Source organism: Nematolebias whitei, chromosome 7 (assembly GCF_014905685.2).
Source record: "Nematolebias whitei isolate Nwh7 chromosome 7, NemWhi1, whole genome shotgun sequence".
In the NCBI taxonomy this organism is placed as follows: Eukaryota; Metazoa; Chordata; class Actinopteri; order Cyprinodontiformes; family Rivulidae; genus Nematolebias; species Nematolebias whitei.
The window spans coordinates 26,215,173-26,228,094 of record NC_056504.1 but is presented as its reverse complement, the minus strand read 5'-3'; the positions used below and the strand labels follow the sequence as shown (position 1 = coordinate 26,228,094).

At 38.0% G+C, this 12,922-nt stretch overlaps 1 protein-coding gene across 1 annotated transcript in view; it reads left to right on the top strand.

Annotated features, from left to right (window-relative positions):
- Positions 1–1,847: 1,847 nt before the first annotated feature.
- The window catches only part of rap1gapb (RAP1 GTPase activating protein b), a gene marked incomplete at its 3' end in the record, with an annotated part of 46,016 nt that continues 34,941 nt past the window's right edge, over positions 1,848–12,922 (top strand). Inside the window, exons 1-6 of the mRNA XM_037679777.1 lie at positions 1,848–1,892; positions 3,342–3,377; positions 5,812–5,859; positions 9,792–9,830; positions 9,916–10,101; positions 10,457–10,560. Of these exons, the coding sequence (XP_037535705.1) occupies positions 3,360–3,377; positions 5,812–5,859; positions 9,792–9,830; positions 9,916–10,101; positions 10,457–10,560 (395 nt within the window). The remainder of the gene's footprint in view (positions 1,893–3,341; positions 3,378–5,811; positions 5,860–9,791; positions 9,831–9,915; positions 10,102–10,456; positions 10,561–12,922) is intronic.

The window sequence follows — 12,922 nt, the reverse complement described above, 5'->3', positions numbered from 1 at the left end:
GGGGTATCTGAGGCAGGCTTGAAACACAAGAGTCAGGGTGGCTTCTGGGTAATACCAGATGGCTAGGCCTCAGACTGACGAAGCCTCTTGGATGAGGGGCGAAACGTTTCTTTTTAACAAAAAAAACGAAGTCCAGATGACATGATTCAACCTTTTTTGTTGTTATATACCTGGATGACTGAGAAAACAAACTTTGTGTTTTTGAAACCATTAGTGAAAAGGCCAGACTTCAGGGGTATCTGAGGCAGGCTTGAAACACAAGAGTCAGGGTGGCTTCTGGGTAATACCAGATGGCTAGGCCTCAGACTGACGAAGCCTCTTGGATGAGGGGCGAAACGTTTCTTTTTAACAAAAAAACGAAGTCCAGATGACATGATTCAACCTTTTTTGTTGTTATATACCTGGATGACTGAGAAAACAAACTTTGTATTTAGTGTTCAGTTTCTGCCACTAAATGTTCTTAAATTCCAGATTAGCGGTCAGCAAAAGCCAGAGTAAATATATTTTACTTAACAAATACACCAGGGAGGAAAGTGTGGTTAAATGAGACATTGTGGTGCAAAATCACTGCATTAGAATGACCTCTTGTACACCTGTTGCAAATAACCACTTTGTCTTGTGCAAATTACACTTTTTTCCCTCAAAGAAAATCTGTGAAAGTCATAGTTTAATAAACTTGGGGGGGGGGGGGGGGGGGGCTAAACACAATAATTTAGTCAATCCTTTTTGAGTAGAATCTAACCTCTTTAGAAAGTTTCATCCTTCATTTTTTACAAGTAGGTCAGGGTTGGTATCTGATGCACGATGGGTGTCTGTTGAGAACAACCTGCAGTGCTTTCATTTTTCCTCTCATGCCATACTGATTCTAAACTTTGCACAAACAAGAGTCAAAATTGTCTGAGGTTTGTCCAAATCCACTATCATGATTTCTGCTCTTGGAGAAAATGTTCTCCTGGTGAAAGTGAGCACAAAAAGTTTTTCTTTAATTTACAAGAACATGGTTCTATAAAAAAATATATAATCTAAAGGTCTTCAGCATGCACCACCTTTCTAATAAAGGACATTTTAGTTACTTTATCTTGATTGTAAACAATCTCTGCATTTTTATTTTATCTTCATAGAGTTTGGTAATTATTGTACACTACTAACTGTACCTAAATAACATCTTTGTTCTGCATAATAGTGCTTAACATGTGTTACAAATGACGTGCTGTAAAGGGTGGGGACTTTTTTTTATTTACTTGTAGTCATCTTAGTTGGAAGATAAAAGGCTACAGAATCTTGTGCTCAGAGCAGAAATTTTGTGAAAATGACTTGAGAAATTTGAGATGGAAAAAAAGGAAGAGAATATGCTCAAAATGTGATATAGTAAAAAGGAGAACTGCGTAGTTTTTTTTTTTTCTTTGTGTGTGCGCCGGGGGGAGTGTGTGTGTGCATGATTGCACTAAAAACAGAAGATCACTGAATGTAAAGCAAAGGGAGGGGAGAAATATTGTTCCTTATTTGTCCTACTTCCTTAAGAACAGCTGTGTTTCACCGGGAGGGTGGTGGCAGATGTAGGGGAGGTATTTGCAAAGAGGAAGGAAGAGAAATAATGTTCTCACACTACGGCACATGCTTTCACACAGATATATGGAATCTGATGGACAGCTACTGAGTTTTCTTTCCAAGTTTTACTGCCTGTGCGACGGCGAGTGTCAAGTGTCACTGTCAATCTCACCATTTTTCCGTGTGACTGACAGTGACATCAACACAATCACTCGTGTCAGCTCACCTGGATCTGTACTTGTAGAACGATGACTGAGCTCAGGATAGCAAAGAATGCCTTACTGGATGGACTTTTTCACAGTCCAGGCAGTAGGCCATTTCTTAAGAGGCGATGCTTCAGTGATGTGAGTATTTAGCATTTTTTATATATTAGAGTTTATTTTCTCTGCCTTTTTTTAAATTTGTTTGTTATCTCTGGGTAAAACGTGCATGTTTAACATTAAGGAAGATCTAAGTTTAGACCCATGCATTTTCGCCTGTAACCTGATCAAATTATGTAAAACACATTATGCAAATTATTTTATGAAGTGGCACATTCAGCCACAAAGTTTGTAAGTGCTGTACCTGCCAAGTGCTTACACAGGACTGCTTACTTTCTTTCTGTCAGGGAAAACTCAAGCCTAACGTGGTTACTGGAGTCTGCCTGGTTCACTGAATATCTGGTCAGCATAGAGCAATGTTTGCTGATGTTTGTTTTTCGGGGGAGCAGGAGGATCTCCCTAAACATCATACATCACCATTTACTTTCACACAAAACAATAGACCGGGGCTGCACCAGTGGCTTTACTGTTTCAGGGTCAGATGTGTGTGTTCATTCGTGTTTGTTGACAAGTGCATGCATGTTTAAGTACATATACATGTGAAAAGTTTTGATATGCATGTTTTCCAATGCGTATGTGTGCATGTGTGATTCGGAGGGCCTGCAGCGCCCCTCAGTAAATTCAAGCTGTCATGTGGAAACATTAGCCTGGCACTGCAGTCCACTCATGTTACATGGTGAACGGAGAGTGCACCCTACAACAAACACCGTGTTGTCAGGGCTTCGGCATTGCACGTTCAACACAGGTTGGGAGTGCTTCGAATCCTGAACGTGGACTCCACAGATGAAAGGTGCATGCCTCAGGGTATGTTCTTTGAATCAACCTTCACCAGAGCCTCTGCTAATTAAACTAAACACAGAGCAAAAACATTTAAGCTGTGCAGCAGTGAATGGTTGAGGTGTAATTAAAGTCCTGGAGCTGGACTGAAAAGTCTCTGTCTCATTGTATACAATAAGACACATGTTAATTATAAAACAGCAAGATCCTTCCAGGACTGAACTGAAACCTAGTTGTAATATATTTAGGCGCAATCGTTTTTCCTCGCTTCCTGACCGTGTTGTCTCAGTCAAACAGTACTGTGACTTCAAACTGCACAGCCAGAGAGTATTTCCACTAATTTGTCTGTTGCACTCTGTCAGAAGTGCTGTTGGCTTTAGCAACTGAGAGAAGCACCATGAGGTTCTGAGCCTCATTTCTACCCCAAGAGTTACTTGTTTACAGTGTGTTTGTCTTAAAGTGTAAAGGAACAATTTCAAGCATTCTCCTAGCATTGAATGGAGCCACATTGACTCAAGCAGGCTGTACTTTAACAAATGCAGAAGACGTCATTTTAATTCAAGAGATTCAAATATACTGTATATATATTTTTTTGTAGATCATAATTTAATTTTTATAAAGTTTATTTAAGATTTGACATGTGAGGATGATCAAACCCATGTCCCTTTGTGGATCTGTGTCAAATCTCTCCCCCAGACCTCGGACCTGTTTGCCATGATCGAGCGGATGCAGGTACTGTGCATAGTCTCCTGGCTCAGCCTTTTTTTTACATACCCTAGCTTGTCTGCTTTTCCTCTTGTAGGCGTTAATCAAACTGCAAAATAAGGTTTTTACTCCATTTGGACATAACATTTCCATTTGTGTTCCATTTTAATACTCCATTATTTCCCCCTTTTCTTTCTATTTTTGGATTCAGATCTGCAAGCCAGCAGATGTGCTGTATGCCCATGTCCATGTGTCCATGTGTTATTTTAGATATTTGCAGCTTCAGGCTGTGTGCAGAAGCCTTGTGTTCTGAATGTGCTGAAAAGAGTCTTTGTGTTTTTTTCTTCACAGTTGTTTAGTTTAGTCTGTGTCGTCAGATGTGTGAAATGATTTTTCAGACGTATTCTTACTTCTACGATGTAACGTAGCAAATGTAACAATATCTTTGTTGTTCTGTCAATGTTGCAGTACGAGACACTTATGAGATCCACACTGTAAATTTAATATACCGTATTTTCCGGTGTATAAGTCAGTCCGGAGTATAAGTCGCATCAGTCAAAAAAAAAGCACCACAAAGAGGAAAAAACATATATAAGTCACTTTGGTGTATAAGTCGCATTTATTATGTGTTTATTTAATGGTTTTAACAGCTTCATTTAGCCTGGGCGGTGCCATTCATCCATCCATCCATCCATCCATCATGGCCAGAGCCACTAGTGCTCCAGCATTCCTCTGTCTGCACCAGCTGAGTGAAGTGCGTGTGCATGGGAGGACTCGCTGTTGCAGTTCTTCAAAATTTAAAGCATCAGACAAAATTTGCGTTATGAATAGGAGAAAAACTTCTATAAGCCGCTTTGGCGTATAAGTCACAGGACTGACAAATCTATGCAAAAAACCCTGCAACTTATATGCCTGAAAATATGGTAAATAAATAAATAAACTGTTGAAAGAGTGCATGAGTTGAACTTTGATCTGAAAGTCTTTGACTCTACACATTTTCTTGAACTATATCCTAATGTAGCTCTCAGTTTTCTTTCTTATGTGAACTCATAGTCTGTAATCCATATATATTTATGTCCGTATATGTTTGACTTTTGTTAAACGGTCAGATATTTAATTAGAAAATAATTTTTGACAACATTTTCAAATTATGTGTAGAATTTTGTTGACAGATGTCAAACAAAGCACAGAACTGCCACTATTAATATTATTTTGAAGGTTTTCTTTCACTCTAATATATTCTGTAACTAGGCTAGTTTTATCACCTCATCTCAAGAAACCAGGTGGTTTTTTTTTCTCCAACTAACAAGATGATAATGGTCTAAAATGAGTGTCTCTCATATTAAACCCATTTTCATGTTTAGTATATTCCTTAATGCAACATTATTGGGTTGAATCAGTTGCCGGCATAACTGTGCATTCCTGATGGATAATGTTTTCTTAAGCAAAGCAAGATTGTCTAATAAAGAATTACATATTTAAACCCATAATCTTGAGAAAACAAGAAAGGTTTTTAAATAATCTTACAAAATAAGTTTCTAAGGATGCCCTTTCATGGCTTCCATATAAAACAATGTTTGGGAATTCAACAATGTTAAGGTCAGATATAGTGCTATACCAAAAACATGTGGCAATAGTTAACACAACCCAGTATCTACAGGGTATCTACCTAATACCAAGTTGTATCAAACATTTAGATCTCTCTTGTAAATGAGTCCTCGAGGCTCAATGGGATTAACCTGTCTAAATAAAGGTTGGATGAAAAAAAAATGGCTACCTATTAAATATGTTCAAGCCCTGATCATGCTATTTAAATACCAGACATGCGAACAGGAGCAAAAGTTTAACACAAGTTACACACGTCCTCCAGTAAAAGTGATTTTTTTTGTGTGACAAACTAATAGAAGCACCAACAAATTTTGGAGGAATAATTTTATGAAATCCATTTCTATTTCTATTTAATTTATCTTCACTGTACGCAAACTTTGGTCATTTTATTACATGCTTGGGGGGGTTTCACAAAAGTTGGCAGCTGCTCAGAATTGCCTTTCTTTCTCTATGCATTGAACACTCTTGATGCACAAGCAGGATAGAAATAAATAGTATTGTTAAAAGTTTTTTTTCTTTATTCTACAGACCTCACATTGAATTAAGGGCAGCACAATCTGTATTAAGATTTGTCCAAAACCACCCGTTCTCATGGACCTCTGCTTATTTATTTTGCCTACTATATCTTCAGCTATATCATTACTTTTTCACTTCCTCTTTCTGTGTTCCATCTGATGAATGAGCTTGCATAAATAAACACGAACTCTTGTTGCAATAAATTCTCATGAAGTGTACCACTGCACAGTGAATTTTATGGCTCATGTCAGTAAACTTTTGTTTGTCTTTTTATAGCTGAGAACAGGCTATGGAGATGTTACTTAGTGCTTCAATGTCATTTTCTTTCTCCATACAGGGGTGCAGAATGGAAGAGCAAAGATGCCCCCTCCCTCCACCCCTCAAAGTGAGTCGCAGGTTCACCAATCTCCTTGTAGAGCATAGGTTGGCAAAGCATCATTCATCATTCATCAGGAATTGCAGAGTTATAAACCTTGTCTTATCAGCTGTCAGGCAGGCTTTAGGATGCTTACCAGCTGAGTTACGAGTTCAGCAGGGACAGTTGCTGCAAAATCCTCCTCTTCTATTACCTGCACAGACTAGTGCAGTCACAGATGAAGGTTAGGCTAACAGAAGGTCATGTCAAACAGGGTAAACCTGAAGTAACCTGGCAAGGAAGTGACTAAATGGAAAATTTTGGAGTTTGAAAAGAATACTTATCTTTCGCTCTGCGTTAATGGTGTGATCAGGTATTATGTTCTCAGGTATTTGATGGACAGGGACTCATAAAGATCAGGTTTAGCAAAAATCTGGATGAAAATATGGCAATAAACAAATATCTTTCCATGTATTATAATGTAATGGGATTTAATATAATGTAAAAGTTTCACAGCACACTGAATTTACAAACTACGTGTTGGTTAGATAATCCCTGAAGCTCAGCACCTGCCTTACACTGAAATATCCTCCCTCTTATTCCCATGGATTAATCTCATTTGTAAACATCTTTGCTCCCAACTCAAAAGCAGATTAGGAGTAACCAAATGTATTTACAAGAAAGTGTCGAGGGAACGTTTATCTGCATGCACCATGCTCTATATCTTATGATATTAATATAAACTTTATAACCTTTTCTGCTCCTTTATCATTATTGTGAATGATATTAAGTGTTTCCATGATCTCCCTCTCAGTCTTGATGTGACTGTCAGTAAGGAGACAGCGAAGAGATCATCTTTATTATGCTCAAGGTTTGATTGATATGGTAGACACAGTGACATGTTCCCAGAGAGTCCTTGAGAGGTGTTTTCTTCTTCGGCAACTCCCAATCGTTTCTGTGCACAGCTGCTTTGATAACAGCTGGATAGTTCAGGGTGAGGGAGGAAGGAAACTGACACCAGAAGATCCTATAACCTAACAGCCTACTACAGGAAGCTCAGAGCGGGTCAGAACTCAGACAGGTGAAGGCATTAGTAAGTGTGTACTTGTAAAAGAGTTGATTTTCTGTGAGTTGTTGACTCTTTTCCAAAGCTTTGCAATAAATATGATGAAACCTACACCCGATCGTATCGGAATATATTTTTTCCACGACTGTAAGTGTCATATACTGGTCATATTTATAACAAATTAGTTGCATAATTTTTAATTGTTTCCTCCTGTGGATAACTGGAACAATAATAGCTATGAGCTAGAATTTCAATTCATATAAAGCATCAAAAAATCTGTAGTGTTTTCTTTTTAAAAACATTTTTTTAGCTTTAGATTACTGTGGTAATAAGTAAAGAACAAAAGATGTTGTAAATAAAGGGGGATTGTCTGAATTTGTTTTGTGAATCTCTAACCTCTACATTTGCTAATGCCACCGATACAGTGTACGGTATAGTGGAAGGTTATTGTTTGAGCATTGATCATTGCCAGCACTATTTGAAACTGAATGTGTTCAGTTGCACACACAGAGACTTGGAGGTGTCCAACAAAATCATAAAGATAACATTTTTGTTGTTAAATGGCGACCGTAAACAAGATGTACTGTAGTACTCCAACAAAACAGCAGAAGCTGACGCTAAACTGCTTACCGCTAAGACGACTAGTACACAGTCTGTGTCATACATCTTCATCTCCTTCCAGTTGAAGCTGCGTCAACCAAGCGCATTTTATCCAGGGCCTAAACCGATTGATGCCAAAAGGCAAATAGCAGGCAGGCCGTTGACTGGGGAGTGTCTGGGGGTCATCCTCTTGAAAATTTTTATTAAAGAAGACGTGATTTCCTGCATTTTTGGTGTATTTTGACAAGTTGTTAAACATCTAGATTTACCTTCATTTGTAAACACTCCGCTTCTGTCAACCCCCTCACCCCCCCACCCCGCCCTCCCCTTACTTGACGGAGCCATCAAGTATGTCGGGCTCGGACTCTGTCCAGGCTCGTTGTAGTCCCACTCCACCTGTGAAACCTCCAGGCGCCTGCCCTGCTGCTGCCTGTAGGCTCCTGCCTGCGTACGACTGCCTGCTCAGCACTTCGCTCTTTTAGGGGCGGAGATTTCTTTAAGGGTAGACGTGGAAATGAATCACTTGAGAGGCAGATCGTATGCTGTTGTGTTTAAATTTAGTGTTGATGTAATTATTTTCAGTTTATCCAATATAAGTTTTGTTCATTCAAGGCAGACATATTTGTCCATAACTTTATTATTTGTAATCCTGCGAGTTACCAGATCCAAGCTGGATCCTAGCAAACACTTATCAAAATGCACCCTGTCAAAACAAGAGAGTTCTCGGATTCTCTTCCGGCAGGATCCGGCTCAAATTAAGCCCTGGTTTTATCACATGCACACGTTCTAAGCCAATAGTGTCTTCAGCTAGCTGCTGCTGCGTTGACCAATCATGTCTTGTCACGTGTACATGTAGTAAGTAAGCCAAAGACGTGCCTAACGGACTCTTCGAAACACGACAATGATAGACTGGAACAAGTTTGTGAATTTTGTTTGTGGACTTAAAGTTGGTGAAACCGAATTTAGTGGATGATAATTCTGCTAACGGTTACCAAAGTTAATGAAAACGCTAATCTGCTAAACAAGAAATGAGTTTGGCTCAAGGGCGTCAGAAGAATCTGTAATGTGAGGGGGACACAATGATGTGTGTAGGTGTGTGTGTGCGCGCGCGCATATGTGCGCGTGCGTGCATGTGCGTGCGTAAAAAAAAAGGTGTTCACTAGTGAACAAAAAAGCAACATTTCACCTAGATTTCCTTTAATTCCACACATTTAAAACATGTTTCTCACCAAGTTTGTGTAAATTCAGCTGTGGGTTTAAAGTAATTTTAAATTTAATACACTTTAATAAAGAGCTTCAGATCGGCACTATTTGTGTTTATAGAGAAATAAAAATCATCACTACTAGACTTTTTTACTTGTGTTCAATACTCCTCATCTAAATTATGTTTCTCATGAAGGTTGAGGACAATAAGGTGTGGGGTTTTAAAGACATTTCAACTTTAATGCACCTGAACACACAGCGTCTCTTACACCTGCAGCGTCTGACAGCCTCACAGTTACTGCTAAGCTAAGATGCTACAGATATAGGTCCTCTCAGGCATCCTCCTAACATGAATATATGTTTATGATCAACCCCCCCCCCCCCCCCCTCCCCGGTCAACAACTGCCCGCAATAAGCTCACTAAACTGGCGAGCAAGTAACACAGAGATGTCTCCATCTCCTCCACCTGTGCACATGTTATGCCGAGACAGGAGGAGACGCACAGAAACACTGCAGGTGTTACACCATATTCTGTGACCACCGTATATTGTGACCGTGGCAACAGGCTGCTGTGTTTAGAGTTGGAGGTAACCAGGAAAACCTGGAGTGGAGTTTTAGTGGTTTGGGTATTCTCCTATTAATCAAGTGGAATGGATTTGTTCAGGAAGAAAGAGAAACCGTGCCGACTGAGCTAATATTTCATAGTAAAAGTGAGGGGGTCCAAATGAATGTTTTTGGAATGTGGGGGGTACTTGTCCCCTTCACATATAATGGTTGCGACGCCTATGGTTTGGCTATTAGCTGTTAGTGGATAAGCGTAACTGTGCCCACCACAACTGCTGATAACTTTCAGTTTACATTTTGTTCTCAAAGCCACAAAATCGTCAAATATTGCTGACAAAATCTTAGAAAATTGTGATTTGCTAAGAAAAATGTTTTCCTCACAGCTGTGTCAGAAAGGCTTATTGCCATGTTTGTGGAATTAGAAAAAATTCTGAAAGTGTGTAGTTGTATATTTCTGTCCATTCTTGGTACTGCCTGAGGAGAAACACTTTTTTTTCACAGTTTGACACATCTGTTTCTCTCCCTTCAGACAGAAGAGGACTACATCCCCTATCCAAGTGTTCATGAGGTACATTAATATCCTGTGCACATACATCACTTAATACAGAAAGTTTACTAGCTATCTTATTTTGATTGTGATCGATCTCTGCCAGGTGTTGGGTCGCAGAAGTCCTTTCCCCCTCATCCTGCTTCCCCAGTTTGGAGGATACTGGATCGAAGGAACCAATCATGAGCCTAAAGACCCTCCAGAGGCTGAACAAGCTTCCTGCCTGGCTTCATACATCAAACTGGAGACAAACAGCACGGCAAAGATCTACAGGAAACATTTTATGGGCAAGGTGAGGCGGGTGTTCTCATGATTTGTTTATTTAATTTTGTATTTTAATATAGTATTACATTCTTCTACTTTTAGTGCTAATTTCTACATAATCTAGCTTTAAATTGTAAATATGCACATGAACTGTGAAATGAACACATTTTCTTCTCTAAAAGTGTAAGTATTAGTTTATTTTTAAATTTATTTAGTTAAAAACTGGACATGTAGGTAGATATGGGAAAGCAAACTAAGAACAAACTATAGAAAAGCAACATATGACTACTGCCCGTTTGCTAAAAGATGGAGTTGTTATTGTGTCACTTATTGTCATCTACATCCTCCTCACATTAACATTTACTCTGCTCGTCCGCCCCCAGGAACACTTTAATTACTACACCATTGATGCTGCCCTAGGCCACTTGGTCTTCTCAATGAAATATGAAGTCATTGGTGACCAGGAACATCTTCGTTTGATGCTACGGTACAGTTTCAAAGTATTTTGTTGTATCTCAGGCATTTATATCCTGAGGGATTTTGTTTTTTTATCTGTTCCTTGTCAGTTTTAGCACTCACCTCTCCAATGCCTTTTGCAAATTTTCATTGTCTTTATTGCATTTAAACAATTCTTGTACCTCTTCTGCCACTTCCTTCTTTGCTGTTTTTGTAAATTGTCTTTAACAATTGGCCTTGGATTATTTTCCTGCTTGGTTGCTGTGCTGTTACAAAACTCTCTTGCGAAATCTTTTAGTGAATTATGAGTTCAGATTTTTTTCTTAATTTTTTAGCTAGGTTATACAGCCTTTATGTAAACAAAATATTTTATTCAGCCTTTGCAATGAAGAATGAACACTGCTTTTAATAACATATGTCATATGTTTATATATACACATGTTCAGGTCTCTCTTGTAAATGAGTCCCAAGGCTCAATGGGACTAACCTGTATAACTAAAGGTTGAATGAATGGCTGTCCAACATTAACATTATATCCAAGAAAAAATAAATTTTCATGAAACAGTTGTGCAATGTGGCCACAAACAGTTATAGTTATTCACTAATGCACCACTTGATTTGATAGGAGCCTTGTAAGTTAGCTCATGCAACCTCCCATTTCACACTTACTCACCAACTCAGCTCTGTGACTCCCTCCCTTGATGGCTCAGATGTGTAACAGCAGCTGGTAGACTTTAAATCCTGACAGGGCTAATGTTTAGTTGAATTTTAGTATGTAAGTATTATTATCTGTGCTACTAATTAAAGTACATGTAATTAACATTTTAATTTCAAATGTTCAAGTTTTAAATTGATGGATTTGTTACTGTCAAAACAAATTTGGAAAAGGTGTTTCTTTGTTAGTTTGCTTACACCAAATACTGCTGCACTCCTATTTTTGTACTTACAGAATTTTTGAAATCCAAATAAAAATGACCCATATTTTATGTGAGAAGATAAAAATGTTAAAAACTCTTTGTAAAAAAAAAAGTTACTATATTCAGATTGGTCAAAATGTGTCCAATAATCAACACTATTCACGCAGGCTGAACTTGTGTAATACCGCCCTTCCACCAGTGCCTAAAGTTGGATTTGCTCACTGAAATCTTCCTCTTGAACATATCCTGATGCATGCTCAATAATCCAGGTAGAAAAATCCAAAAAAGTTCAATCTGGTCCTCTGGACATTCAAAAAAAACAAAAGCAAAACAAAGCAAAAAAAAAAAAAAAAAAAGCTTTGTTTTGCTTTTGTTTTTTTTGAATGTCCAGAGGACCAGATTGAACTTTTTTGGATTCCTCTTGAACACTTTTTGCTGGAAAGAGACAAGGAGGAAAGAGGCAGAACTCATCATGTGGCGTAATCTGAAAATTTAATTTAGCACCTGAAATACTCTTTTTAAGATTTTAATAGTTGTGTTCTTTCTTTGTTTAATGGATTTTTAGAGGGGATGAGTGTGCAATGAGGTAACAACCACTCAACCCACATTCTTCACATAATGATGTTCTCTAGTGGGCCGACAGCACCCACACTCAGATTGTCTCATCTAAAGCATTTGGATGACCTGCAGAAAGAGCCATATTGTTTTTATTTAACTTAAAAATATGTGGACACTGTAAAGATGCAGGTTTTGTGTTTTGATATAAAAAAAAAAAATACAACGCAAAACTCCAATATAAAACATCCAGTGAAATGGTATTGTTTTAACTATTTTCTAAATAATCAGCATATGAGTCCCAGTTTTACTATTGTGACATTGCACCTTTTTCCATCATGCTCTCTCCAACAGAAATGTATTTTACAGCAAAGGTACTTTTTTCAGTACAACACCGGCAGATCTCAAAGGGTGCTGACTGAACTGTAAAAACAACAACAAAAAAGTGATGATGCATTTCCTATAAAAATGTTTTTAAAAAATGGTAAATATAAAATATTTCTTACTATTCATGCGACTCATGAAGGTGAATTGAAATGATTTAATTTTCAGTCACAGTCTCACTAGATTCTGAATATTTTTGACCAAACTAGGCTTATTTTTGTGTGCATTGTTTGAATGCTAAATTGTCTTTTAGTCCATTCAAATTATTTTGTTGCTCACCTCCACTCACATAGGCACAAGTTGGATAAGTAGATTCAATTCAATTCAACCTTTATTTATACAGGTTGGTCTCATTGAGCCTCGAGGACTCATTTACAAGAGAGACCTGTTTTTAACAAAGATAGTTCTATCTTAACTGTATCTTAACTGTATCTTATCTTTATCTGATCTTTATCTGATCTTTATCTGATCTTTAACTGATCTTTATCTGATCTTTATCTTATCTTTATCTGATCTTTATCTTATCTTTATCTTAAC